The 27507-nt window shown below is 43.4% G+C and overlaps 1 protein-coding gene across 4 annotated transcripts in view; it reads left to right on the forward strand.

Moving 5' to 3' along the window:
* The first annotated feature begins 4728 nt into the window (after window positions 1-4728).
* Window positions 4729-27507, forward strand: part of ULK2 (unc-51 like autophagy activating kinase 2) — an 85256-nt gene continuing 62477 nt past the window's right edge. For 3 of the 4 annotated variants that reach the window (XM_043583252.1, XM_043583250.1, XM_043583251.1), the window contains exons 1-9: window positions 4737-5357; window positions 6617-6709; window positions 7802-7843; window positions 17935-17967; window positions 18257-18293; window positions 22871-23044; window positions 23961-24034; window positions 26115-26216; window positions 27357-27415. In XM_043583252.1, coding sequence (XP_043439187.1) covers window positions 5268-5357; window positions 6617-6709; window positions 7802-7843; window positions 17935-17967; window positions 18257-18293; window positions 22871-23044; window positions 23961-24034; window positions 26115-26216; window positions 27357-27415 — 704 coding nt within the window. In that variant the 5' untranslated portion in view covers window positions 4737-5267. Of the gene's footprint in view, window positions 5358-6616; window positions 6710-7801; window positions 7844-17934; window positions 17968-18256; window positions 18294-22870; window positions 23045-23960; window positions 24035-26114; window positions 26217-27356; window positions 27416-27507 lie in introns of all 4 variants that reach the window. The other variant, XM_043583249.1, reaches the window with a different exon arrangement.

Below are 27507 nucleotides of genomic sequence, written 5' to 3' on the forward strand. Positions count from 1 at the left end.
GTGGGGCTGGAAATGGTTTGTGCCTTTGTTCGCTAGTTGTTTTGAGACTTGTTTGTCTCATTCCTTCCCTCTCCCCCATTCCCCTGTCCAGCTCCCACCAGAGGAGGAAGAGCTTTAGGATGCTTGGTCTTGGGGTGACGGGAACTGGCTCACCACACCCCCTCGGGCCTTCATTTACTATCTGAGTGATGAGGCCAGTTTCCCCACACCGCGCCTCTTGGGTAAGAGGAAGGGCGAGTGGGGGTGGGTATGGCTGGAGTCGCTGCACGCTGGTTGCCGGCGGGCAGGTGGGGTTGTGAAGAAGGAACAGCCAGGGAACCAACACTCAGCCTTAGAGAGTTGACACTCCTGCTGAGTCAGGAACGTGAGGTGACCCTGCAAAGGGAAGCGAGATGGCTTGGAGATGTGAACGAAAGTAGCTGTAGCATCTTCCTCTTCTCCCCGCCCCCCCGGCCCCACCTGAATAGCTCTGGACCCCAGCCCAGAATTTGGAACCTCTTGGAACACTCCTTCCTGCCCCTCAGTCTCCAGCCCTGGAATTTCTCAGGAAGTCTAACCCCTTTGCTAGGTGCTAAGCTTGGGTTCTGCCTCCTCCAACCTCCTTCCAAACTCTTTATCCCGCCCAAGTCCAGGGATGAGTACATCAGTATGTAATACCTTACTGTTCCACCTGTGGCTTGATCTTGGCATCAGCCTTCTGGGAGCTGAGCTTCAGAGCTCAGCCAGGGTGTAGTTTCTGGGCCCACCCTAGCAGCCTGGTACTTTTTTTTTTTTTTTAAGTTTATTTAATTGTTTTAGTAATCTCTGCTCGAACTCACGACCCCGAGATCAAGAGTCACATCCTCTTCTGACTGAGCCAGCCAGGCGCCCCGCAGCCTGGTACTTCTGGACAAATAAACAGATGGACGAATGGAGCACAGCAGCACTCTGAAAGTTTCCAAAATAAACTCTTTCTCTTAATAAAAAAAAAAAAAAAAAAGCCAAGGCAAAACAAACATACTTCTTTGGGAAACAATAGACACGTCATTGACACTGATAGAAATTTTACAGCCTGACACAGAAATTTTCCAAAACACTGTTGTCGACTTGGAGATGTGCCGTCCAGACCTCTGCGGGAGGAAGGATGTGCTGTTTAGTTGGGGAACTACGGTCTGCCTCCAGCTCTCTGCTCCTTCAGGGTCTCAGCCTGACAGCAGCCTAGATCACCTGAGCTCACAGCTCCCGGGGCAGCCCCATCAGGTGACGGGCGAGCTGGGGCATTTTGGCTCAATGCAGGTCGAGTGTGACGTTTTGTTCCAGAGCTTTCTGCTGGGGTGGCCCTGCCTGCATCCCAGTTCCCTCTTCGCCAGGGTTGTTTCCAGCCCCTCCCACCACCTGTGTTAATTTCTAATAATCATCTTGCACCCCAACTCAGCGCCTATTTCTGGAGAACCCACCTGGCACACTGTTTTCTCAGGTCAGTAGGTACGTGGTTCATAAGAGGGAGCAAAGATCTAGATCACAATGATACGTTTCTGTTCTTTTTTGAAGTTCTAGTAAATGCTTCATGGCTGAAGATGTTGCATTCTGTTTTAGACCTCACAGAAAATGCTGTGTAAGTGTTTGATTAAAATTCTTTTGAAATTAAACATTTTTCATTTTCTTTATCATCACATCACTAACGTATTTCTTTTAGGAGTTTTACTATTTCAGTTGCTTTATTTGGAAAACTGACTCATGATGTTCCTTGTATTTTATCTCAGTGACATTTGCAAATATTCTTTATTTTGCCCGTTGGCATTAACAGGATATCATGGCCATTCCTATGAAATATGTGGTTAGCTGTTTTAACTTTCAATGATTCAAATTGTGAGGACTATCTGGGTATAACAGTTATGGCAACAGCAAAAATAAGCTACTTGATATCTTGGTTGAAATAATGAAACTGTTTTTCATTCTATCTGTCTGTCTATCTATCTATCATCTATCTATTTTTGAGAGAGAGAGAGCATGCAAGCACATGAAAGCAGGGGAGGGCAGAAGGAGAGAGAGAGAGAGAGAGAGAGAGAGAGAGAGAGAGGGAGAGAATCCAAAGCAGGCTCCACACTCAGCCTGGAGCTGGACGCAGGGCTCGATCCCACAACCCTGGGATCATGACCTGAGCCGAAATCAAGAGTTGGATGCTGAACCGAATGAGTCACCTAGGCACCCCTGTTCTTTGTTTTAGAAAGGCAAATTTTATGGGGTACCTGGGTGGCTCCGTCAATTAAGCATCCGACTTCGGCTCAGGTCATGATCTCTCGGTTTGTGAGTTCCAGCCCTGCATCGGGCTCTGTGCTGACAGCTCAGAGCCTGGAGCCTGCTTCTGATTCTGTGTTCCTCTCTCACTCTGCCCCCCCCCCCCCCCCGCTCATTCTCTGTCTCTCTCCCTCTGTCTCTCTCTCTCTCTGTCATGAATAAATAAACATTAAAAAAATTTTTTTTAAGAGAAATGCAAATTTTATACTGATTCTTGCACGACATGAAAAGATGCTCCTTGATGTTGTGATATTATCAGAATATCATAAAATTCCTAGGCTGAAGTCTGTTTTTGGTATAATTTCAGAAGATTTGTGTTTATTATTTAGAAGAATTGTGGTTATGCTATTTCTAAAAGCTTTAAGAAATATATCCAAATCTTGCCGTCTCTTCATTTTATGGGATTATTTCCATAATTTATTATAAATTCATGCATATGTAGATATCAAAGCTCTGCACATGAACTATACACAAGAATTTCAAAGCAGCAGCAGCAGCAAAGTAGAAACAATAGAACGAATGGGGCACCTGGGTGGCTCACGTTGAGTGTGGGACTCTTGATTTCAGCTCAGGTCATGACCTTGCAGTTCGAGAGATGGAGCCCTGGGTCAAGCATCATGGAGCCTCCTGAGGATTCTCTCTCCCTCTCTCTCTGCCCCTCCCCCACTCATGCTCTCTCTCAAAATAAACAAACATTAAAATTTTTTTTTCAGCTCCTAAGATACATATTCCCGAAGAGCTATTTTTTTTTTTAACTTTATTTAGTTTGAGAGAGACAGAGAGCACGGGTGGGGAAGGGGCAGACAGAGAGAGAGAGAGAGAGAGAGAGAGAGAGAGGGAGAGAGAGAGAATCCCAAGCAGGCTCTGTGCTGTCAGTGCAGAGCCGGATGCAGGGCTCAAACCCACCAACTGTGAGATCATGACCTGAGCTGAAATCAAGAGTCGGACCCTCAACAGACTGAGCTACCCAGGCACCTCCTGAAGAGCTATTTTTTTTTTTAAAGGGATTTGGCATGTTAAATCCCATATCCAATTTAAATATCCATCTTTAAAGATTTGCAACAGCGAAGCTTTCAAACAGGTAAAGAGTCATCTCCAGATGAATTTTTGTGTCTCTGTGCAAACTTGCTTCATTTGCTTTTAGTTTTTGAAGGCTCCAGACTTCCACAGTGTCTCACATTCACCTGGGCCAGATTTTGAAGTAGGGATAGAATGATGTAGGTGTGCACAGTAGTGAGAGCAGAGATCCAAGACCCTACATGTTCAAGGTTTGAGGAAGGGAGGGGATTCCTCTCAGAATTCCACCTGGAGGTTCTTAGGGTTTCTGGGCAGCCTTCAGGTCAGTTTTCTGGGATGGGCCCGGGGTGGGAAATGTAATTCTGGTGGTAAGGGATGACCTGAGAGCAAATACCCAAACCAAAGGGTATGGTGTGGGGTCTGAGTTTTCTATGACATTTTCTTTAAAAAAATGTTTTTTAATTTATTTATTTTGAGAGAGACAGAGAGAGAGAGAATGAGCAGGGGAGGGGCAGAAAGAGAACGAGAATCCCAAGCAGGCTCCACGCAGCCAGTGCACAGAGCCCGACAGGGGGCTGGAACCCATGAAACAGATCATGGCCTGAGTCAGACGCCCAACCCAGGCGCCTCTCTATGACATGTTCAAGCTTACTGTTTATCAAATGGTCTCGTATGGCATTTCCTTGAGGAAAAGTGGACAAATCAGTTCCTGACACTTGACCTTCAATAATCAGGAGGAAAAGAAAACTCCCTTAAAGCCATTCAAAGGTAAGCCTGAGGTCAAACCGGCAGGATCCAGTGGTGGCTGGGGAGCAGGGCTTCTCATTACAGCCCTTGAAACTGTGTTCAATACTGAGTTTACGTGCATAAACACTTCTCCGGGAAGAGGGTCCCGAGCCGTCATCAGCTTCTCACAGAAGTCAAGGGACCCCAAAAGGTGCAGAACCCCTGCCTGACACCATCTCTTCAGGGACCCTGAGGAGTAAAGGCAGAAGGGTTGGGGGAGACCTGCAGCTTGGCGGTACGACCTCCTCGGGTTTTAGAGGGGGCGGGGAAGGCCGAGTTCTAGGAGACGCTCCTTCGCCCCGACCGGTTCCCTGGGGTCTACACTGCACCAGGGACGCCCCGTCCCTCCTGCAGTCAGAGTTCAAGACCCGCTTCCCCGACGCCCGCCTCCCAGCGGGCTCCAGCCTGGGGCGTGGCAGGCTGGAATCTGCTCCCAGGCCCAGCGCGAAGGCTGCAAAGGCTGCGGCGGGTAACTAGCTGCGGTCCCAGCGGCTCGCACCCCTCCTCTCCCGCCCGGGCGAGCGACTGGGGACGCGCCCCCGCGGCGGCGCCACTCCCCCGGGCGCGCGCGCACTCATTTTCCTGGCGGAGGGAGCGGGCTTCGGCGGGCGCTGCGTCCTACAAGACGTGCTGACGTCGCGGAGGGCCGGCAGTCGGCTCGGGAGCGGCCGGCGCGCGCGCGTGTGCGTTAGGCGCCGCGGCGAGGCAGGGAGGCGCGCGGGGACGGTGGTTGTGCCGGTCCTAGGGCGGCGGCTGCCACCGCAGCAGCCCCCCGAGCGGAGGGGGCCGACGCGGCCGGACGAGCTGGGGATGGGGAGGACCGGGTCCCGCACCTCTCCCGGGCGCGTGCGCGGCTCCGGGGGCGCACAGTGACGGCTGCGGCGCCGCTGGCCCGGCAAGCGCCGAGGCCGCTTCGCCAAGGGAACCTTCGGCCGGCGGCGGGCCGGGCCATGAGGAGCGGCCGGGGCCGGGCCAGGCCTCGCTGACCCCGGCCCCGCGCGGAGGCCTCCACCCCGTTTCCGCTCCGGCCTCTCGGCATGAGCGTCCGCCCGGGCCGGGGGCCGCGGCTGCCCCGGTCCGGCGGCCCGCGGGCGCGCTCAGGGCCGGCGGGCCCGCGGTGCTGATCCCGGCCCGCCGCGCTGCGCTGCCCGCCCGCCCGCCCGCTGTATGCCCCCGGGGGCGCGGCCATGGAGGTAGTGGGCGACTTCGAGTACAGCAAGAGGGACCTCGTGGGACACGGGGCCTTCGCGGTGGTCTTCCGGGGGCGGCACCGCCAGGTGAGCCCCGTCCGCCGGGGCGAGGCCGGGGTGTGTGGGCCGCGGCACCTCTGCCTGGCTGCGGCCAGGCAGGGTGGTGGTCCCGAAACTTGGCGACGCCGCGGGCGCGGCCCCCCCACCCCCACCCCCACCCCCCGGTTTGGCTCGTCGCCCCGAGGCCTGCCATTGTGCGCGCTGTCAGTGTCGCTGGGTTTGTTTTGGTCGGGCGGGGATTGTTTTGAGGCCGAAGCCGCTAGGCAGCGCTCCACCTACCGACGGGCCGCTCGGCCTCTGATTTCCCCTGCTTGCAGAGAGCCTGGTAACCAGAATGCTCTTAGGGGCTCACCGCCGGGGCCCGGCGGGACACACGCCTTTCCACCTGAACGTGACCCGAATCTGAGTCCTAAAGGAGTGCTCGGTCCCCTCCCCAGCGCGGGGCTCGGGCGTGGAAGCGCGCACCTTAGGTTTTTCCGCGCCCTGGGCTGCCAAGGCTTGTCGCCTTTGAGGTCGATAATTGCAGACCCAGCGGAAAACGGGCTTGTTTCCCGTTAGCTCGAGACTTTCTCAGACTCGGGGGTATCGCATTTCCCAGCATTGGTTCGTCTACACCCCGTTCGAGCCCCGTACCACCTTCCCTTCTTGGGGTTAGATGGGCGGCTGGAAAAGATGGGCGGACGCTTCTTGTTTCAATCCAAGTAAACATGAAAGCAGGTTCCAAAAAAAAAAAAACAAAAAAAAAATTTTTTTTTTGAAGCTTTTGCTGTTTCGTAAATAGGGTCACACGAGGTTTTAGAATCTAAAGAATTTGGAAGAGCACCTAGAGAGTGGAAATCATCAAAGGGGCTTGGTAGTTCTGACTGTTGGCAAGAGGCATGTTTAAGTGGGCTGATTTTGTTACTTATCAGATAGAGTAATAAAAACTGCGTTCCTTTCTTAAGAGAAAAAGCTTAAAACTCAAAAAATAATTTAAGCAGGAGGCTTAATCCTGCCAAGCTGTCAAATGCCACCTTCCAGTTTATTATCCGCATTTCCCCATAACTTTAAAGTGGTTGTAAACTGTGTTCTTTGTTTCACTTGTGGTCCTCCTATTATTTTTAGTGGCTGTCTTATAAGGTACTAGTTTGTAATTTATGAAATCATTTTCCTGTTGCTGGAGGTTCAGGGTCCTTTCCATTTACCCTTTCCATTGTCTGTATGTGAGTGGGCTAAAAACATCTTTGTGCTTATAGATTTACTTCTGTGAAATAATTTCCAGGAGTAACACTATTTTTCCTTTTCAGAAAACTGACTGGGAGGTGGCTATTAAAAGTATTAATAAAAAGAACTTGTCAAAATCACAAATCCTGCTTGGGAAGGAAATTAAAATCTTGAAGGTATGCTTCTTTATGTGATATTTGATAGTATGTTAAAACCTATTTTAAATTAATGCGTGATGACTTCCTTTGTCATTTTGGTGGTTGGAGCCAAATTTGAGAATTTTCACCTGTTGCTGTCATTTTTTGAAACGTTTGAGTACTTGGAAACTGTTTTTAAGAATAGATGTTTGTGTTCTTGGCCAGTGCTTAGAAGGGGTTCTGGGAAGGTTGATTTTAGCTTCTCCTAATTTCTTTTCCTTAGTTACTGTGTTACTGTTTGAGAAGAGGCAGGCCCTTCTTATCCATCATTTAGCTCTTCTGTTGATCCCTTTCGTGTTACATTTAAGTATTTAGGGGAGAAGGGGACTGGGGACAGTTGGAATCTTTTTTCCTTGTAAATTGAAAAGAATTACCTACCTTGCAAGTGGCCTTTTTAGATCACTCGCAAGCAGTGTTATCGCAATGAGATGCTTTGAGGAAAAAAATGGTCTCCTCGTCAAATGAGTGTGGAAAATCCTGTCCACTACATACTTCTTGGAGAGTCACTCACAAAGCACTTTGCTCAGTAAAGAAAGTCTGAAAAATTACTCAATGAAGAAACTAGTTTAGATGTATGTAACTCAGTGTCCCCCAAGCTGATAAGAACCTAGACCCCTCACCTAACACTAGCTTTCATCAAAACTACTACCCTCTTAGCTCTTTGAGCTAAGAATTATGCTTCGTTTTCTTTCAGACAAATTATCTGCTCTTTAAAAGCATTTTGGAACTTATGCCTTTAGTGCTGTTAGAGTTGTATACTGAATTTAAAAGACTCCCAGAAAGTCTGCGGTCATACTACCTGTGGTATTTATTTTGTAGACAAGAGTCTAACTCCCTGTGTTAAGAGTCTAACAAATGATCGTGGTGAAGAAACATTTAGGGCCCAAGTAAAGTTTGATCAGGCACATTTCGTCTTATTTTTTCGTAAATTGAATTGTTCTAATCCAGTCATCAGAAGTGTAGTATATAGAAATTGTATGTATGTAGGTGTATGTGTGTGTATACTTAATATCTATTTGCATATTGAAATGTGTTAGGACGAATATTTTAAATTCTCAATTTCCTTAACAGGAACTTCAGCACGAAAATATTGTAGCCCTCTATGATGTTCAGGTACCTTATTATTATTATTTTAAAATTTGCATGTCAGTAAAGAACTTTTCTGTTTCATACAAATGTAAATGAATCACAATAGAAATAGAAAACTGCCTTATTCTTGTTAGCAAGGTATATAGTTTGAGTTATATGTTTGTTAATAAATTGTTTAAAGTAGCAGAGAGCGATAGGTTAAAATGATGTGCTGCATGAGTATGGTTGTACTATGGGAGTAGTGTTTTAGGTCAGGTAGAGGAATATTGATACCAGATCTGGCATTTCTGTGATAAATGTAGAAAGGACTGTTGTGGGTTCTTAAAAAATTAGAGCTTTTTTCTTATTGCAAAAGCAACATTTGCTAATTGTAGAGGTATTAGAAAATAAATAAAAGCAAGGAAACTGCATACTCCTCACCCTGATGTATCTGATCATCACAGTAGAGTTACACTTTATTTGGAGGTGGGAAGGCTGGGTTCTCAAGTTATCATCTAAGGCGACATTTCTATACAGGCAAAATTACCCTTGGAAATCCTTTTGAAAAGCCCCAAGTTGGAGAAAATTACTATTTTGGGGGGGGGGGTGTGGGGCACCAGGGTAAGCAGTTGGCTTTTTATATACTAAATACTAAAACCACTCTTCTCTAGCATGGCTTGTGTGACAGCCCCAGGGATTTGAGATCTACCGAGGGGGCAGGGAGGGCAGCCAGCCGACTCAGCTTCCCCCTGGATTCTCACTTCAAAGCAGACTAGGGTGCATGATTTACGTTATTTCCTTCTTTTGTTTTTCTTAGTCTGGACAGTTGAATTCCAGTAAAGTAGCTGGACATGTTATGTGATTCTGCTGTATGTGTTTCTAGCTAAAATTTTTTCTGTATACACTCGCATTACTCAAATTCATTAGTTTTATAAGGTTTTGAGTGGCTGCTATGCACCAGGCATCATTCTAAGTGTAGGAACAAAGCAGTGAGTAAAACAAAGTCCTTGCTTTCAGTGTGCTTAATTTTAGTGGGGTGGAGCGAAATGGACCGTTCTTCAACGTACTTCTTTTTTTGTGTATAGTCATTTTTCACGCAGCCATGAAATACTACAGAGTATTTAAACCCATGTTACAAGATGTGTCATTTTTTTCCCGTTACAGGAAAGTGCTATGGGGATAATAGTGAAGTTCTGGACATATCTTAGATTATTTATGTTCAGTTTCTAGAATTGGAATTACCAGGGTAATTTTAAAGTTCTTGGTGTTAGAGTGTGATTACTCTCCAAAAAAATTGCAATTTAAATTTCACATACAGACTGTTGTGAGTGACTGTGGGGTGTATTTTATTACCTGTTGAAATAGGTGTAACTCATTCCTTCAGCCGAGATAGAGCAGCATAGAAAGGAGAAAAAACTTGAGTCAAAACTCAACTTCTCTCACAATCCCTAGTTGAAATGTCGATTCTCCTCGGAGCTGTTTGTGCAGCCTGTCTTGGTCTTTGGAGACAGAGGGCACCAAGTGGTGCAAGTCAGTGCCCGGTACAAAAAATGTTAAATAATATTAACTCTTAATATCCCATTTTTTGAGAAGCACAGAAGACCCTGTCAATTGCAGAGTAGAATTTCTTTTCAGAAGAGAGAGTGTACTTAAACTTCATTCCATTAGAAAAATATGTTTAAGTACTAGCTTTGGTTGTAGAATGAGATACTTAAGGGGAACATGTACTCAAAAACCTGAATTACCAAACAATCAGGAACATGAAGGTGACTGCATTAAAAATGTTTGTATTTTATCCACTGTATGTTACTGGAAATACATAAAGTTAAGACCTCTCAGTCAAGTAAATATGTTCTTGAGCATTTGGCCAATGAGTGAACAGAGTCTTGATCTACTATTTTAGGTTTGCCCCCTTATAAATTTAGTTGTTTACTGTATGTTTATAGAGACAGTAGAACAGTAATTTTACCAACTTGAACATTATTTTTCCCGGCCATCAGTTTTGGAGATGTAAAATTTATGGATACACTTGTATAAACTGAGAACTTTGACATTGTTTCTAACAAATCTGGTTTCAGTTTAGATGACATTTAAAAAGCAACATACTTTCCCATTATAAAATTAATATATCCCCCTAGTTAAAATAATCATCATGAACATGAGTAAATTCTAAAAGAAATGGCAATTCTCAGAGACACCACTGTTACCTTTCTTGTAGAGTTTTCAGAATTCATTTATGCCTCTTTAACCATTTATAATTAGATTTTTAACCTTTTAATTGTGAGAGATTTACTAATAGAAGAGTATTTGTACATGAATGCAGCTTGTTTTATTGGACTTAATGTATTTTGGATACAGTTTCATGTCACTACAGTATTATAGGGCTAAATGATAATTTACTTAAAACCCAGTTGTGGCCATTTGGGTTGTTTGGTATTTTTTCCTGTTAGAAACAGTGTTGGAGAGAAAGTTGTGTACATATCTTTGCTCGTTTGTATGAGTGTTCTTGTAGAATAAATCCCTTGTCATGGAATTGTTTGGCCAAAGATATTACTGCATTGCCTTCCAAAAGGTTATACCAATGGCCTGTTTTTTTCCTTTTTTGACAATCTCATGGGAAGACAGTAGCTTAAGTTTTAATTTTTATTTCTTAAATCATTAGTGCATTGACCATCTTTTTTTTTCTTTAAAATTTTTTTAATGTTTATTTATTTTTGAGAGAGAGATGGAGCATGAGCGGGGGAGGGGCAGAGAGTGAGGGAGACCCAGAATCCGAAACAGGCTCCAGGCCCTGAGCTGTCAGCACAGAGCCCTATGCCAGGGTTGACCTCATGAACCGTGAGATCATGACCTGAGCCGAAGTCGGACGCTTCACTGACTGAGCCACCCAGGCGCCCCAGTGCATTGACCATCTTAATGTTTTATTTGCCTTTTTATATTTCTTCTGTGGCTTTCCTATTGCTGTTCTGTGATGCTTCTGTTGTGTTCATCTTTCTTACTGATTTCTTTGCAATTGGTATTTCTTGAGTCAGGTAATGAGGTATGCGGGAGTTAGTGGTGAACAAAACAGCAATGGCCCTCGTCCTTGTAGAGCTCACAGTATAGTGGGGAAGAGGACGTGAAGCTAATAGCCACTTACTCTAAGCATGCCCAGTGCAGTGAGACAGAACTGTTGAAGACCTTTGAGAGGACACCACATGGGGGCTACCCACTTTACGGGCTGGAGAAGACTTGGTGAAGAGATGATGTTTAAGCTGACTTGACAGAAGAGTGGGAGCCAGCCAGGCTGGGGCAGATGGGAGAAGAGCAGGGAAGTGTCCCAAGCAGATGAAGCCTTCTGTGGAGAGCAGGCAGGAGGGTGAGAGCTTGAGGAGCCAGGGGAAGGCTGGGCGAGGGGAGTGCGGGAGTGAGGGGAGGGTGGCGGCAGGCGATGCTGGCGAGGTTGGCAGGGGCCACCTTTGTTCTGAGGGCAACGCAGGGCCATTGAAGAGTTTTAAGAGCAGGAGAGTGATATGTCTGTTTTTCAGAAGATACAGATCTTTGAACCTTCTGGGCAAGAGGTAAGTATTGTCAGTTAGGAGTACTCTACCTGTATGATGGTCAATTGCCTGGATAAAGATCCACCACTAGGTAATTTTTAGCGTAGTGGGAAAAGAGGATTCATTTAATAAATGGTGCTGGCAAAACCGAGTATCTGAGAAAGAGTAAAGTTGGATCCCTGTTCTCATCATGTTCTGTAACAATTTCCAAATGAATGAAAGGCTTAAATATATAAAATACCCAATAAGGACCTTAGCATAATACATAGATGACTGTATATAACCCAAGAGTTAGAAAGATTTTTTAAATCAAGATAAGAAACTCTGAAGCTGTAGAAATAGGGATATAGGGGCGCCTGGGTGGCTCAGTCGGTTCAACCTCTGACCTGGTTTCGGCTCAGGTCATGACCTCAACGGTTTTGGGCGTTTGAGTCACACTCCGCTTCTGTGCCGGCAGCACGGAGCCTGCTTGGGATTCTCTCTCCCTCTGTCTCTGTTCCTCCCCTGCTCACACCGTCACCGTCTCTCTCTCTCTCTCTCTCTCTCTCTCAGTAAATAAATAAATAAATAATAAATAAACAGGGAAGTAGGCACATAAAATCTTTAAAAACTTCTTTTTATGGCCAATAATACCATGAACAAATCGATAGCCATAAAAAGGAACAAACTTGGTACATGCCACAGCGTATGATATATTAAACATGCTTGTGGGGTGTCCCGATTGGGTGGGGGCCGGTGGTGCAGGCGGTGAAAGAATTCACCCAAGGCAGAACTAAGGAGATAGAAGTTTATCGAATACAGCGCAAGGGAGCAGTGGGCAGGACAGCGAAGGAGAGATGCTGTCTCTCGCGTCTTCGAGGATGCGGTGGTGGGGGGCTGTAGTTAGTTATAGTGAGGGCGTACGGGGACAGAGGAAGTTTTCCCTTTTTTGGTAACCGTGCCCAGTCGTGAGTAGCTCATTGGCCACTTAGGGCCTGTGGCCATTTTGAGGTGGGTCGCTTGATGAGCCTGTTTGCGTTCAGCTCGGTGGTCACTGTGGTCACTGCCTTGCTCAAGTTTCCATTGCTCAAGCTTGTTGCCCAAAAGTGGCCTCTACCATGTTGAGAAAAAGAAGCCAGCCACACAAAGCTACTGTTTGATTCTGTTTTGTGAGTTCCAAGAGGAGACTAGGGTGGTAGAAATCGGGGATAATACAGCAGAGGGTGCCTCTGGGGAGGTGGGGGTTGACCGCAAAGAGGATGAAGGAACTTTCTGGGGCGACGGAAATGATCCGTAGCTCGGCTGGAAGTGTAGTTACGTGAATGTATCCATTTGTCACGGCACATTGAACTGCACACTGAAATCTCTGTGTATTAATGTGTGTACATTAGACCATAACATAATTCAAGAAAAGGCAATTGACAGATACCAGTTGGAGAAAGTATTTACAACACAACAGATAATAGGCTAATATCTGAAACATATAAATCCTCTCACAAACTGGTAAGGAAAAGATAACCCAAAGAGACAGTAAGCAAAGGATATAAACTGTTGGTTCTCATAAGAGAAATAAAAATGGCTAATGTATGAAATGATATTCACGGACAAGCAGTCAGGGAAACGTAAATTAAAGTAACAGTGAGGTGCCACTTCTCACTCACCCCTTTGGCAAAATTAAAAAGTGCATTAATTCTTCCTGGTGGAATTGGGGAGGAGGTGTGAAATATGCTCATAGATCACTGGTAGAAACGTGAATCGTAAGAACATTTTTGGCATGCTATCTGACAATATTTTGTCACCCTGTAAGAATATTCTCGACGTTGCAATCAGAATAATCCTGGTGATGTAAGTCAGGGCTTGTTAGTCCTCTGCTCAGACTGGGATTCTGCAGCGGCTCCCTATTTTTATCAGAGTGGAAGCCGAAGTCCTTATTTGCACAGCATAACCGCGTTCTCTCTCACCCCGTCTGTCTTGTGCTTCTCTGTGTTTGCTGCTGCTTCTGACGGCTCCTGTTGGAGTCCATTCTCGGGGCCCTTGCCCCCTTTTTCCTTCTCCCCAGGACCTTTCTTCCCAGATACACTGTATGTGCAGATATTTCTACACGTCTGTAGTGTATATAGGTATATTCCCAACCTTCTTTAGGTCTTTACCCAAACTCTATGTTTTCAAAAGTTTTCTTTAGCCACCCTCAGTAAAATGAACAATCCCCTCCCCAACACTATCTCCCCTCCCTACTGTTACAAACAGTTAGGACTTAGGCAGTTTGGAGACTTATGGGCAAATCAGGTTTAGATTAGGTGGGTACTTTGTTATCACTTCCTGAGTTTGTGACCGGGGCCCGAGGGTACAAGAGCACCTGGCTCCCGGGGTCCCAAACAGACCAGGTTTGGACAAAGTCCGAAGGCAGAGAGAGGAGCGTAGGTGAAACAAGAAAGGGATTTTGATTTTCAGTGAGGCCACTACCGGGAAGACAGCGGACCAGGGTCTCAAAGACTGTCTCCAAAGTGCTGAAAGTACATCTAGGTTTACCTAAGGAAAATATGGGGCAAAGGTCACTGGGTACCTGCAGGTGGGCAGTAAAGGTCAGGTCAATCCTTGTCTTAGGGTCAATCACAGGGGGTCTTGGTGGGGTTGGGACCCCGTCCGTCTCGCTTTGCCCTCCAGGGCTTTTGCCTGAGTTAAGAAGAAGAACTTTATCAATTAGAAAGTACCCACTGAGGTCTGAATGGAGGTAGTACCAGCAACCTCCTCCTTGGATTTGATTAATTGCTAGAGTGGCTCACAGGACTCAGAAAAGCATTTGACTTACTAGGGTATTGGTTTATTATGAAAGGATATAAAAGAACATAACTCAGAAACAGCCAGACGGAAGCATAGGGTGAGGTATGTGGGGAGGGCTTTCACTCCCCACATGCCTCTGAGCTCCATCCTTTTGGAGTTTTACGGAGGAGGCTGTGTTACATAGCTGCACTTGATTAAATCAGTGGCCGCGGGTGATTTAACTCCGTCTCTAGCCCCTCCTCTCCCTTCCCTGGAGGTGGGATGGGGTGAGGAGGGGTTGGGCCGAAATTTCCAACTCTCTGATCCAACTGTTGGTTTCTCTGGCAAACCAGGCCCTATCCTTAGGGGACTTTCCAAAGGTCACCTCAAGAACTAACAAAAGATCCTTCCATATCTGATCCCTTAGCAGATCACAAGGATTTTCTTTTCTTTATGAGATAACCCATAGGAGTCACCTGAGGCATGGAGAATAAATCAGGGCAAGTAGCAGAGAAGTGGTGAGGGATGGGTTTTAGGAGCCAAGGATTTTTATTGAATCTTTCTCTTGCTATTTACTTAATTCTTTTGTTACTTTCTGTTTCTCCCCTTCTGATCCTGAGCATCTGAATTCTGCTGGAGAAAACACCTAGTCATGCTGTCTGATTTTTAAATTCTCTTTATTGTTTTCTAAATTACAAAAGTAATAGGGCCTGGGTGGAAAAACAATTTAAATAGTCTAGTTGTGTATTAAGTAATGAAGAGATGTCCTCTTCTGATACCTCCCCTTAGTTCTTTTTCCAGAAAAAAAAAAAAAAAAACCTCCACTGTTGTGCATCCTTCAAAAGACTTTATTTTTTATTTGTTAACACCACCCCCTTGGTAAAGGAGGGATGATAATCCAACTCTTCTTACTTACAGGATGCAATGAGGCTGTCTGGTCCCATGTAACCTCAAGGAGAAATAATTCTGAGGATTGTGTTTTTACTTGAACAAATTGCTTCCCAAATTGTTTATTTCATCTACATTTTTGTATCCTGGCATAGAGTTCTTCTTAAGAATACCTCCCCCCCCCCCCTTAGGGTTTGTCTATCTTATTAAAGAGTTTGAGTAGGGGAATGATAAAATGAAATTCATTATACTTAATTTTGTGGATGGAAGTTCTGGGGAGGAGTTGAGGGTGATTAGTTTCCTGATTTTAGAAAAGGAGGACAGATGTGTATTCAACTTTGGGAAACCCTCTGTGGTCTGGCTCACAGGTCTGTTGGCCTCACTTCTCAGCCTTTCTGTTCCTTTAAGTATCTCTTCAAGTTCTTCCCTGGTGCCCCAGTACCATCAGAGTTTCAGTTTGTCTGTTGAAGACTTGATTGTTTTTTCAGTTCTCTTTTCTTTCTGCTGACTCTTTCCTGGCTCTTAGAGCTAAGTGCTTCACTTGAAAGGTGTGCACTGTTTTGTACTGGAGGCCCTTAAGGAGGGGAGTGTTCAGGAGAGAATGATAGGATCAGTGGAGATTCTCACTGCTTTAAAGGTGGGCAAAAGAAGGTTTGCCTGAGAAATCAAGGATGTTAAAATATTTCTTTTGATATCTTTACATTGAGTTAGCAGTTTAGTCTCCCCTAAGGAATTATTAGTTCTCTTTTCTCTTCAGTAGTTAGGATATGGTGCCATTATCTGATTAAGCAATACTGATTTGAGATAATATTTTTGTAACTCCTACTCAAGAAGAAGAAAACTGTGTTGAAAGTTACTGGTTTAATTATATCTCAGTATTTTGGGGGATGATAGGGTATTTTGGGGGATGATAGGGTATTTTGGTCTGGATTTGATCAGGTGAGATGGCTAAACCTAAGGCTGATTCACCATAGAGATGATTTCACTCGTAGATTTTTGTTTTTACTTATGATAAAAGGAAATAAGTATTTCTTACAGATTTGCTTTTGTAGCCTGCTGGAGGCTGACTGGTCTCTACTTCCTTCCTGATCATGGGAGTGCTGCTGTTCTGGGAAACCAAGTGTCTGTTCTAGGCTTGCGGCCTGGCTCTCCACGCCCGCCATCCTGCTCGGGCAGGACTGTGGTTCCTGGTTCCTGGTTCCCCAGCAGAGAGCAGAAAGCACTGCTGTTTTTCTGAACTCCCATGTGCCTCTATGTGTGTGTGTTTGGGGGCGAGGGGGTTGCTCAAAGAATTGGGCACAAGGGGTTTGAATTTTTTGTCTAGTCCTGAGAACTAAGTGAAGTAAATCATCCCAAGTCCCTGAGTGTTTTGCAGAAAATGATTTAATTCAGATCTTGCCTGGGGCATCCAGACCCTTGGTGAACGCGGTGGAACCACTTTGTGGCAGCCCCTTCTGTTCCCTGTGGCACAGAAGTGCTCTAGACCAGAAGCGCTGCGACGCCAGTTTGTATTTCTGATCTGTGTGAACTGATCCTTTATTTATAAAAGCCAATAAAAATGAATTTTTGTCAAAATGAAATAAAAAAGGACCTATGAACAGATGTCCAAAGTTTTTATTATTAGGATTAGCAGACATAAAATTATTTTATAGCTTTAAGACTTTTAAGTTTTCTTTTAATTTCTACAATTATCTCATTGTGGGCTCATACCAAATAATTCACTGCTTGGCACTGGTCCTTGAACAATGCTCTGAGGGACACTGCCTTACATCTCCCTTTGTTCTCTGATAGAACCCCTCATTCTTTTTCTTTTTTTCTTTTTTCACATAGAACTCCTCATTCTTGAATTTAGGAGCTTAGTGAAGCCAAGTGCTGTTGGGAAAGGTTGTATCTTAAATCACACTTGAGCACTGTCTCAAGTTAGGGTATAGGAAGCACAATTTAAAATTTCATTAACGGGGCACTAAACGGATGTCAGTTTAGCATCCGACTTAGGCTCTGGTCATGATCTCACGGTTCGTGAGTTCGAGCCCCACATCTGTGCTGACAGCACAGAGCCTGCTTGGGATTCTCTGTCCCCTCTCTCTGCCCCTCCCTGACTCATGCTTTCTCTTTCTCTCAAAATAAATAAACATTTTTCATTAACTTTGAAATATTGTTACTGAAGAATCAGGACGTCAGTGTTTGAATTGCCCAAGCAACAGATCTGGAGCTATGTGAAATTTGAGAAACTTAGTAAAATTTCTTAATTCCTTAAAAATCAGTCTGTTACTAAGATAAGTGAGGAGAAATATTTGTCTTTTCTTTGCCACCAATTCCCAGATAATGTGGTTGCCTCCAGAAAAAGACTAACCAGGGGCACTAACTGGGTGGCTCAGTCGGTTGAGTGTCTGACTTCGGCTCAGGTCATAATCTCACGGTCTGTGAGTTCCAGCCCCGCGTCGGGCTCTGTGCTGACAGCTCGGAGCCTGGAGCCTGCTTCCAATTCTGTGTCTCCCTGTCTCTCTGACCCTCCCCATTCATGCTCTGTCTCTCTCTGTCTCAAAAATAAATAAACGTTAAAAAAAAAAAAAAAAGAAAAAGAAAAAGACTAACCATCCTGGGTCATGTATTCCAGAAATCAGATTGTGCAGTTAGCGTTGCTAGATAGGATTTTTGAGTCACTGCTTAAATCATAAACTTTTCAAAGTAGAAGCGCTTCCCTGAGGACCAGAGAATCTTACCTTTTCTTTTTTTTTCTCACAAATTTACCATAGCTTTGACCAAAGGATGAATCTTTCTTTAGTTCTTTCCATAAGCAGAATTGAACTTCATGACTACGTTAGTGTTATCAAAACTTGACTTTGAGGCTGGGATGCTTAAATTACCGTGCTGGGGATTTAAAATTTCACTTACTGATAGATTTAGATATTGTGAATTTTGGCTTCTTTCTTTCCCTACTCTAAATTATATTTAATGTTTACTTTTTAGGAATTACCCAACTCTGTCTTTCTGGTGATGGAGGTAGGTAGTAATATGTGCTGTTTAATTTACTTCAGATTCCTTTTGATTAATATGTACTTTAAAATTGACAGTAGATTATTTTTACTTGAAATTTTGAATTAAACTCCATTTAGTGATTTATATTCTACTTTATAAGGAATATAAAATTTTTTGATTCCATAGTGCTTATGTTTTTCAGACTAGATTTACATTGTACACAAAGTATTTTTAATTGAAATTAACTGGTTGCAGATTGAATTAATCTTGAATCGGTTCCCTTATTTTAATTATTTTTTCTTCTATGTATCAGTACTGCAATGGTGGAGACCTGGCAGATTATTTGCAAGGTAATTTTTGTCTGTCTGTCAGTGTTCAGTGAAGATAGTACTGTGTGTGGTCTGTTGGATCCTGAGAGTTGCTTCTGAAGTAATGCTGACCCTGTTCTCTGCACTTGTATAGAAACAGTCAATAAATGTTTGTGTACTTGTTTAAGTGTGGTCACTTTGCCAACCAGTTATTTGTTGTGGTTTTATTCCTAAACTTTATTTGCTTCTAGGTACTTACTTTATGTGTGCCTCTTTCTGACAGTGTTTGAGAGACGAGTCCTCTCCCCGAGAGAGAAAAAAACAAATATGTAGGTTCCTTTCTTCAAAAGACTCTGCTGAGTTGCCATCAGTGGGCCTTTAGTTCCTTCTGTTTCTTTAAAAAAAAAAAAAAAAAAAATGATGAAAACATGTATCTAAGAATGTGTTTGTTAATGAGAATCTTTCTTGTAAATTAAAAAGTTACAAAGGATTAAAGGTAACACTGAAATTATTTCGTGGCACAGAGGTGAGATTTTAGTACTAGATGGTGCTAGAAATTCTGCGTCCAGAATGTATGTACATAGGATAAAAGGTGTTCAGATCAATTGTGTCTCTCACAAGTAATTTCTAAATGGTGTTAGATGAGGCCGGCATCTACTTGTTCACTCCTTAAAATGCAAGGGAAATATGCAAAAAAACAAAAACAAAAAACAGTGAAAGGTTGATAATATCCCAGCCTCTAAATAGATCCGGGCAGTTGATGGCGAAGTCACCGACATCAGTAGATACACTTGCAAAGGGTATAGACAGTTTTAGAGCATACTAAAAATGTTCCATTTCACCTAGTAATCAAGGAGTGCAGTTGCAAATTTAAAAGTCTTTAAAGTATAAAACATTGCTCACTTTCAAAAGCTGCGTGGAGATTACTAGAAACAACACTGGGAGTGTTGCCACAGGCCACGACCGGTTGGTTGCTGCGGGGTGAAGTGGCCCTGGGCCTGAGGCTCCGGAGCATCTCCTTCCTGGCCTGGACCGGGCATGCAGGGGACAGCGACGACCCCGGGGGCCGGGCGACACTGCGGATGTCACATGGGCTCTTCCGCCGGGCACAGCGGGCGAACGACAGCAAAGCTTCAACCTGACCCGGAAGATGGGGGCGGGAGAGGAGCTGAGACCCTCCTTGTCTCTGCGCCATGCCCCCCCCCCCCCCCCCCCCCCCCGGCCCCTTAGTCCCGCGTGTTGTGTTCCTGCCCCAAGAGGAGACCACCGGGGCTCCGAGGCTGCTGCTTCTCCGGCTTCCCTCGCACAGAAGTGCTACCTGGGAGTGGGGTGGGGATGGGGGTGGTCTCCGGGGGCGGGGAGGGGGGGGGTCTACCCTGCCCTCCAGTGCTGTGGGCCCTTCCCATCAGCCTAGGGAGAGGGGTGTGCCTCTTCTAAAGCCAGCACGCCTTAGGGAAGGCCCCGGAGAGAGACTGGATTTGGAAGTTCCTTTTAGGGCTAGGTGATTGCTGGGAAGGGTCAGGGGGAGGAGGGAGGGAAGAAACTGGTATAAATGCCCCCCCCCCCCCATTAAAAAGATTATAGTTGAAGATCCAGTGTAAGCCCTTCTGTAGTCCTCTCCTGGCTTTCCCCCTTAAAGACAATGGTTATCTGGAATCTGGTAGTTTATTCCATGTGCAGTTTGTGTTTTTCCCAACCGAGATTCTTTTTTTCTTAATCCTCATTTGGTGTTTTATGTAAATATTCTCATTTGGTTATATATGTATATGTCAAATGTCACTTACTAATAGGACACATGAGACAGGCACTTTGGGTCACCACTGGTGGAAAGTTCAAGCTGGAAAACACCCTGCTCTACATCCTTCTCAGTCAGTGACTCTCTAGTTCCTTGATGTTCTCAGTGATCCAGATAAACGCACCTTTCCCCGGGGTCAGATTGAGTGGCACCCTATCAGTTTAGTGCCCTCACTGGAGTATCAGTTTCCCTCACCAACAGAAGTCCTACTCGCTGATACAGGCACTGTTACTGGGGTAGGTCGCTTTGACAGCAGTTTTGTCCCTTATGTTGAACTCCATGTTTGATATTCCGGAGCAGTAGTGTTAGAACAGGAGGCCCCAGAGTGAGGGGTGTATGAGCCTGAGTGTCGGAGTCAGACAGGCAAGCCGCTCCTCACATCCCGTAATTGCTGTGATTTTGGTCGAGTCACTTAGCCTCCTTCTGGTGCCTCTCTGCTGGAGTTATTACGGGAGTCCCTTGTCATTTGAAAACACTTGTAAAGGCATATAAGAGACCTCAAGGAATTTTCGAGAGTTAAACTGTCCAGTATGGTAGCCACCAATCACGTGGGACTATTGAGCTCTTAAAATGTAGACTAGCCTGAAGATGTGCTGTAAATGTGAATATATTGATTTTCGAACGCTTCAAGGAAGAAAATGACTGTATCTCATTAAGTATGTTGATTATAAGTTGAAATCATATTTTGGATGATTATTTTCACCTGTTTCTTTTTACTTTTTAAAATGTGGCTACTAGAAAATTTAAAAGTTAGGTATGTGGCTCACATACTGTTTCTGTTGGAGAGTGCTGGTCTAGAAGATCTAATGCCATTACTTCACAACACGATGATGATCATTTAATCCTTCTATTTGCTTTGTTAAGGAAAATGCTATTAACGTTTTCAAAAGCTAGAACACGGATTCTACTGATTGCAAGTTTAAAACAAATTTTAAGTTAATTATCAAGTTGTACTTCAACATGAATTCCAGCAGAATATTGAGTGTGGCAGGAGTGGCTGAGCCTGCTCCCTCCGGGCTGATTTGCTCAAGTGCTTTTTGCATTTATTTTTTTGGAAGAGTGTCGATGTTGGCCATGCCTTTAAAATAGTAAGTTTTTAACATGGGAAATACAGTTTATAGGATCGTGATGAGAAATATGCATTCCACGTTCGTAAAAATATGAATATTTACTACAGCGTGTGTTCAGAAACAGCTTATGTTAGATCATTAATCCCCTTCCCCCACCCACCAACACACAAGAACAGCATTAGAATTTGGACTCTGAAGCAAATAAATTTTAAGTGTATTCAATTGTATGTCATGGGGCAAAAGTACAAGTTCTAAGCATCTGCAATCATTTGAAGTAACAAAATGTTTCTAATCCCTAAAATGAAAATGTAAATGAATGAAACAGAAAACAAATACTGCCCATTTTAATTTTTGCAACGTAACTTAAGTAGGCATTACAAAAATAAAGCTCCACACTCCCATCATTGGTTTGACCCACCCACTGAGATCCGGAAGAATACCCTCCATATTTTTAGCAGTGTTTATCTCTAAGGGATGGCATATGGGAGATATCACTTTTTATATGTTTTAGTGTATTTAGATTTCTTTCTTTTTTGACAGCATCAAAGAATAAAAATGGGGGATAGGTTAAGAACAGCCCTCACAGAAAAAAGTATTTGATAATTTTTTAAACCAAGAGGATATATTTTATTTGAGGGTGTTGAGGGCATAAAATGTCATTATAACATGTCATTGAAATGATTTTAAAACTATAATATTTCATTTCCAAATGTAATGTTATTTTTATCTTCTTAATTGCATATGGAAAGGTCATGTGGAACATATTCTAGAGTTGTAAGGGCAGAAGTATGTTCACAGAGGATTTAGTAGACAGGGTCGTGGATGTTAAATCCTAATGTAGATTCCAGGAATCACACTTGGGACTTCTAGAGATCCACAGGAATAAAAAGTCTGTATTTGTGTACTGACTATGTTTGAGTACTTACTCTGTGCCAGGCTTTTTCTAAAGTCTTCATTATTAAAGGTGCTGTCTTGTTTGATGGTCACAACAGCCCCAGGTGGTTAGTCTGATTTTGGCTTTCTATAGATGAGGAAGTAGGCACAGAAGGTTCATCTTCCAGGGTCACACAGGAAGTAGGAGGAGGAGCTGGGATTTGAGCAAAGGCAGCCTGACTCCAGACCCAGCTGTTAACCATTCCGTGCTCCAGCATACACACAGGCACACTTCAGGATTTACTGAATGATGAGCACCCTCCAATAATGTTTATTCTGTCTCTTTACAGTAGTGAAAGATACTGTGGTAGGTCAGGAGTGTTGCAGGGCAGGGGTGATGAGGGGAGGGAGATGTGGGAACACGGATCCCTGCCTGACACCTGCAAGTGGTGGTGAGGTCCAGGTCTCTATGCAAGGATTTCACCTGTCTTTAATTTGTGTTCTTGTTAATTGTTGGAAGTACATATGGACCTTTATCCCAGATATTTGACTAGTAAGAAGGGGAACTTGACTTTTTGTCTTCTTAAGGGAAAGTACCTGTTGTGTGTGCAGTAATGTGGACACCTTCACAGTAAAAATGGGAAAGGAAAAACACCAGTGAAATGAAATGCAAATGTAAATCAGTTCTCTTTACTACAGATCGTGTAAAATGTTTGAGGTGTCTGATGTCTTTTCATAGACTTAAATTATTAGAGTAAAAGGAAGAAAAAAAACCTGGTTCCTTATTCCCCCTACATTCTTAACTCGATTCTGTTGATAGAAGATGCAGATGGTATTTGAGTTTGTGTGCTTAAATATTTATGCAATTCCTTTTCTACCAGCTAAGGGAACTCTCAGCGAAGATACTATTAGAGTGTTTCTGCATCAGATTGCAGCTGCCATGCGAATTCTGCACAGCAAAGGAATAATCCACAGGGATCTCAAACCACAGAACATCTTGCTGTCATACGCCAATCGCAGAAAGTCCAACGTCAGTGGTATTCGCATCAAAATAGGTAAATGGCCACATAGCGTTTTATGCAAAAGGACGCTTTTGAGACTTCTTAGTTTTGGACGATTTCAGTTCAGCTTTGTAGAATGACGGGTTTTGTTGATGCACTTTGGGCATTTTTATTGAGTTCAGTGAGGTGCATTTGGATATGGGAAACTTTACATTACTGGTAGCACATGCTGAATCTTAGGACCCAGGGGCCCATGGACTCCCAGCAGCAAACCCTATCCTGCTTCTCATCAGAGGGAAGCTGATGTGTTACAGTCCTGGCAGCAATGGAATGGCACTGGTTCTTTACAACTCATGGGATTTTAACGCAAGGGGTCGAAGAGACCATTTAACTCAGCCTTTCCTTTTTGGCTCTTGTATGTCACAATTATTTCAAGCAGTTTCTAATAATAGGCATTTTTTCTTTTTTTTTCTTTTTTTTGTAATAGTAGGTATTTTTCAAGCTTTTCTTTTTGTACAAAAAAGTACAAATATATATATATATGTATATATATATATAATTTTTTTTTCTTACCAGTATTTAAAGAAATTTCTGATTTCACATGTGTTACATATGGATCTGGAGAAGGCAAAAAAAAAAAACCCAGTTCAAATTCTATACCTGGTATCGTATTTAGTGAGAGCTGCCTTAATGAATCATCTGTTACAGTTAGCACTTTGTCTTGCAAAGCTTGGTGTTCCCTCCTTGTTTCAGGACTGGCAGGGCAGTGACTTGTTCAGCTGGTGGCCAACACTGTTTTTTTAGCCTGTGGAAATTGAGGTAGCAACTTTTCTCTTTGGCAGACAGGCTTATTCAATAAGCCGCAAATCTCTCACAATTCCTTGTGCCCTCTTGTATCTTGAAGATACGATCTGTGTCAAGCATGAGTAAAAGTATCGTTTGTTTTTCTCCTTTTTATTTTGTGATACAGCGGATTTTGGGTTTGCTCGTTACCTGCATAGTAACATGATGGCCGCAACCCTGTGTGGGTCCCCAATGTACATGGTGAGTGAGGGTTTTTTTTGTCCTGACATGTGTAGATGATGGCGCCTTAGCCCTGGGATTTAAGTATAATGGTAGTTTCCAAGTAAGATGGGATTTTATGTATGGTCTATCTTGTCGTTTGTAATTGCCAATAATTACTAACATTGATTATGTTACTGATAATGCTATAAGTCATCTTTTGCTTTAGCACAGTGGACCGGGGGTGCCCGGGTGGGCCAGTCAGTTAAGCATCCGACTTGGGCTTGGGTCGTTATCTTGTAGTTTGAGCCCCTCGTCGGGCTCTGTGCTGACATCTCAGAGCCTGGAGCCTGCTTTGGATTCTGTGTCTCCCTCTCTGCCCCTCCCCTGTTCACGCTCACACTCTCTCGCTCGCTCTCTGTCTCTCAAAAATAAACATTAAAAAAAATTATTAACATAGTGGACCATAAAAGTCACTTTTACCCACTAGTTTAAATTAAAAAAGAAATTAGTTATTATGGTAGGAATTTCCTATTAGATTACCCTGAAAATAAAAATTGATTAAGCATGGTCATGTTACACTTGATGTGTAATATTTGGGAAAACTTGAAAAAAAACCCACAACCTTTTGGGGGCATTTCTTCATTTATAGGATGAACATGCTCATCTTTTGCATGTTATTTCTCTTGACAAGATCCCTGTGTCAGAAGGTTTTTCAGGGCACTGGGTGGCTCAGTCAGTTAAGCATCTGATTCTTGATTTCAGCTCAGGTCATGATCTCCCAGTTCATGGGTTTGAGCCCCAGTGCAAAGTCTGCTTGGGATTCTCTCTCTCTTCCTCTCTGTGCCCCTCCCCTCTCCTCAAAATAAATAAATAAATAAATAAATAAATAAACAAACAAACAAATAAATAAATAAATGGTATTTCAATTAGTGTTACACTTAAAGCTGAAAATTCTTAGTTCTCCCCTTTATCCTTTCATATGGATGTTTTCAGGTCTGATAGGGGAAGGCTATGAAACTTCTGAACTAATGTGAAGCATCAGGCCTGGAAATAGCTTAATTCTGGGCCTTCAGAATTTTGCAAAGTACATCAGTGTGCCTATCTTAATTCAAAATTTAAAATGGGTTTGTGTTCAATGAGGATTTCCTCTAATCTAAATCAACTCTGAGATTAAGGAACTAGTAATCAAAGTTTAAAAAAATCTTTTTTAAATTAGATTGACTTTCTTGATCATAATTTTACTGCTTATCCAATAAACTTTATCATTTAATGTCACTTAAAAGTGAGTTTGTACTTCTTGAGTATGAAATGCGTTCAGGCTTGAACCATCGCCTTGAGAATGGAGAGAGTGCTTGGGCCAGTTCTTAAGGGAGTCGACTCAGAAGCATACTAGGCACGACAAATAAAAATGGTACACGTGGAAAAGAAAGTTTCACTGCTTTAGGTATATTTGACATTTCTATTTAACATTTGTCCAGATTGATGGTATTTTTAAAAAGCAACATCTAGTGAGAGGTGGGAACAGAGCTGTGCAAAGCAAAAGAGAAAACGTCTTTGCTTTTTAGACAGTCCTTTACCGTGTTTTCATGATAGTTTGTATATTGTTTTAAAAGCTTTCAAATGACAGGAAAAAACTTGTGTCCCTATTGTCCACATTTAACAAAGTTAACATTTGGCCATGTTTGTCTTGATCTTTTTTTTTTTTTTTCCTAGAGAGGAGGAAAATCGTTCAGAAACAGTCCGAGTCCTTTATATCTTTCCCTCTTTCCATTTTCCACTCTCCTACCCCAGAAGTAGCCTCTGTCTTGTAGTTGGTGTGTGTTTTTCTTTATTATAAACTTAATGCTCTTACTGTGTTGCTGTCCATGGTAATATATAGAAATGTTTGTTTCTATAAATTGCTTCTTTTCATGCCACATTGTTTTTGCGATTTACCAGGAAACCCCAATGTATGAATGTGGTTTAAGTTCACTGCAGGATCGTCTGATCAGGGAAATGTCATGATGTGATCCTATTTCAGTAGTTCTGTTAGGAGCATGACCTTTACCAGTTAATTAATTTATGCATATTAATTATATAAATAACATAATGCATGTGTGTGGAATGTTTCTATCCCCAGGCTCCTGAGGTTATCATGTCTCAACATTATGATGCTAAGGCAGACCTGTGGAGCATAGGAACGGTGATATATCAATGCCTAGTTGGAAAGCCACCTTTTCAGGTAGCCTGACTTTTTACTTATGTGCTTAATTTTGGGATCTTCTCATTTTGCAGTTGCCTCTGACTTCTAGAACGGGGAATACTTTGAAAGCAGTGTTTTGGGTTCCCTTGTGACTTAGTTTGATTTTCTTACAGGCAGAAACTGCTACAGTGAGCTAGAATGTCTTTTGCTTTTCCTTTTTTTTTTTTTTTTTTTTTTTTTAACCTGCCTTCCCTTTGTACCTGGCCTGAGCATAAAGCCTGTTGTATGTTTACAAGCTGATGAAAACTAGCCAGGGTCCGGACTGACAGCCTGGTGGGAAATGGGGGTGAACAGTGATGTCGGCGCTCCCTGCTTGGCTTGGTTTGGGGTCCTGCACTCCCAGGTGAGGGCTGGGCCTGGTCTGGGAAGGTAACTGGAAACTGTCTTCAGCTCTCTCTTGCCACCACTGCTGGGTGAGAGAGAGTTAGTTGTTCAGTCTTTATGGAAATTATTTTGGGTTTTTCTTCCCACCCCACCCCCATATCCCGTCAAAAAGAGGCCCTCTAGAACTCATCATGATGACCCCTCCTGAGTTCATAACTGCCCAGTTTCAAAGAGGTTTTTTGAATCTGAAAACTGCAGCAAAGTAAAATTATCTGCCCAAAATGGTGTTAAACAGTGACACAGCCAGTGTAGACACTTAACTTTCTCAGTCTGGTTTGTCACGTACGGGCAGCTTCACTAAGCCAGCAGCCCTTGTTCTGAGCGTCCTTCCTGTTGCTGTGGAGGGACTAAAAGTTAGAGGTAGGTATACTTTGTTCTCTCCCTTGAACCCCTGACAGTCCTAAGGTAAAATATACCTTGAGTTTTACACAACAGAACTGTACCTGTTTGGTAATGTAACCTCCAGAATACTGATTCTTAACTTTTTCTAAGTTTCAGGCTCCTCTAGGAGGCTGAACTCAGAAAAGAGACATTATGCCTGGATACGCAGAATTTGCGCCCAATTTTAGAGGTTTTTAGGTTCCTAGTGCCCATCTGTGGTTCCTTTAGCAATCCATGACTTTCAGGTTCAGAGTCTATGTTCTTTGGCAAGAATATGAGTACGGATCACATGATTTGAAATTTTTGCCCCCATTATTTAGGAAATAAAACCTTTTTTTTTTTTTTTTTTAACAGGCCAATAGTCCTCAAGACTTAAGGATGTTTTATGAAAAAAATAGGAGCTTAATGCCTAGGTATGTGTTTTGGTTAACACTGGGTTTTATTGTCTGTGAATACAACGTTAAGTGAACTCTGTGTTTTATGTGTTTCTGTGTGCGTGTGTGCT

Source organism: Prionailurus bengalensis, chromosome E1, assembly GCF_016509475.1.
Source record: "Prionailurus bengalensis isolate Pbe53 chromosome E1, Fcat_Pben_1.1_paternal_pri, whole genome shotgun sequence".
NCBI classification, from domain to species: domain Eukaryota; kingdom Metazoa; phylum Chordata; class Mammalia; order Carnivora; family Felidae; genus Prionailurus; species Prionailurus bengalensis.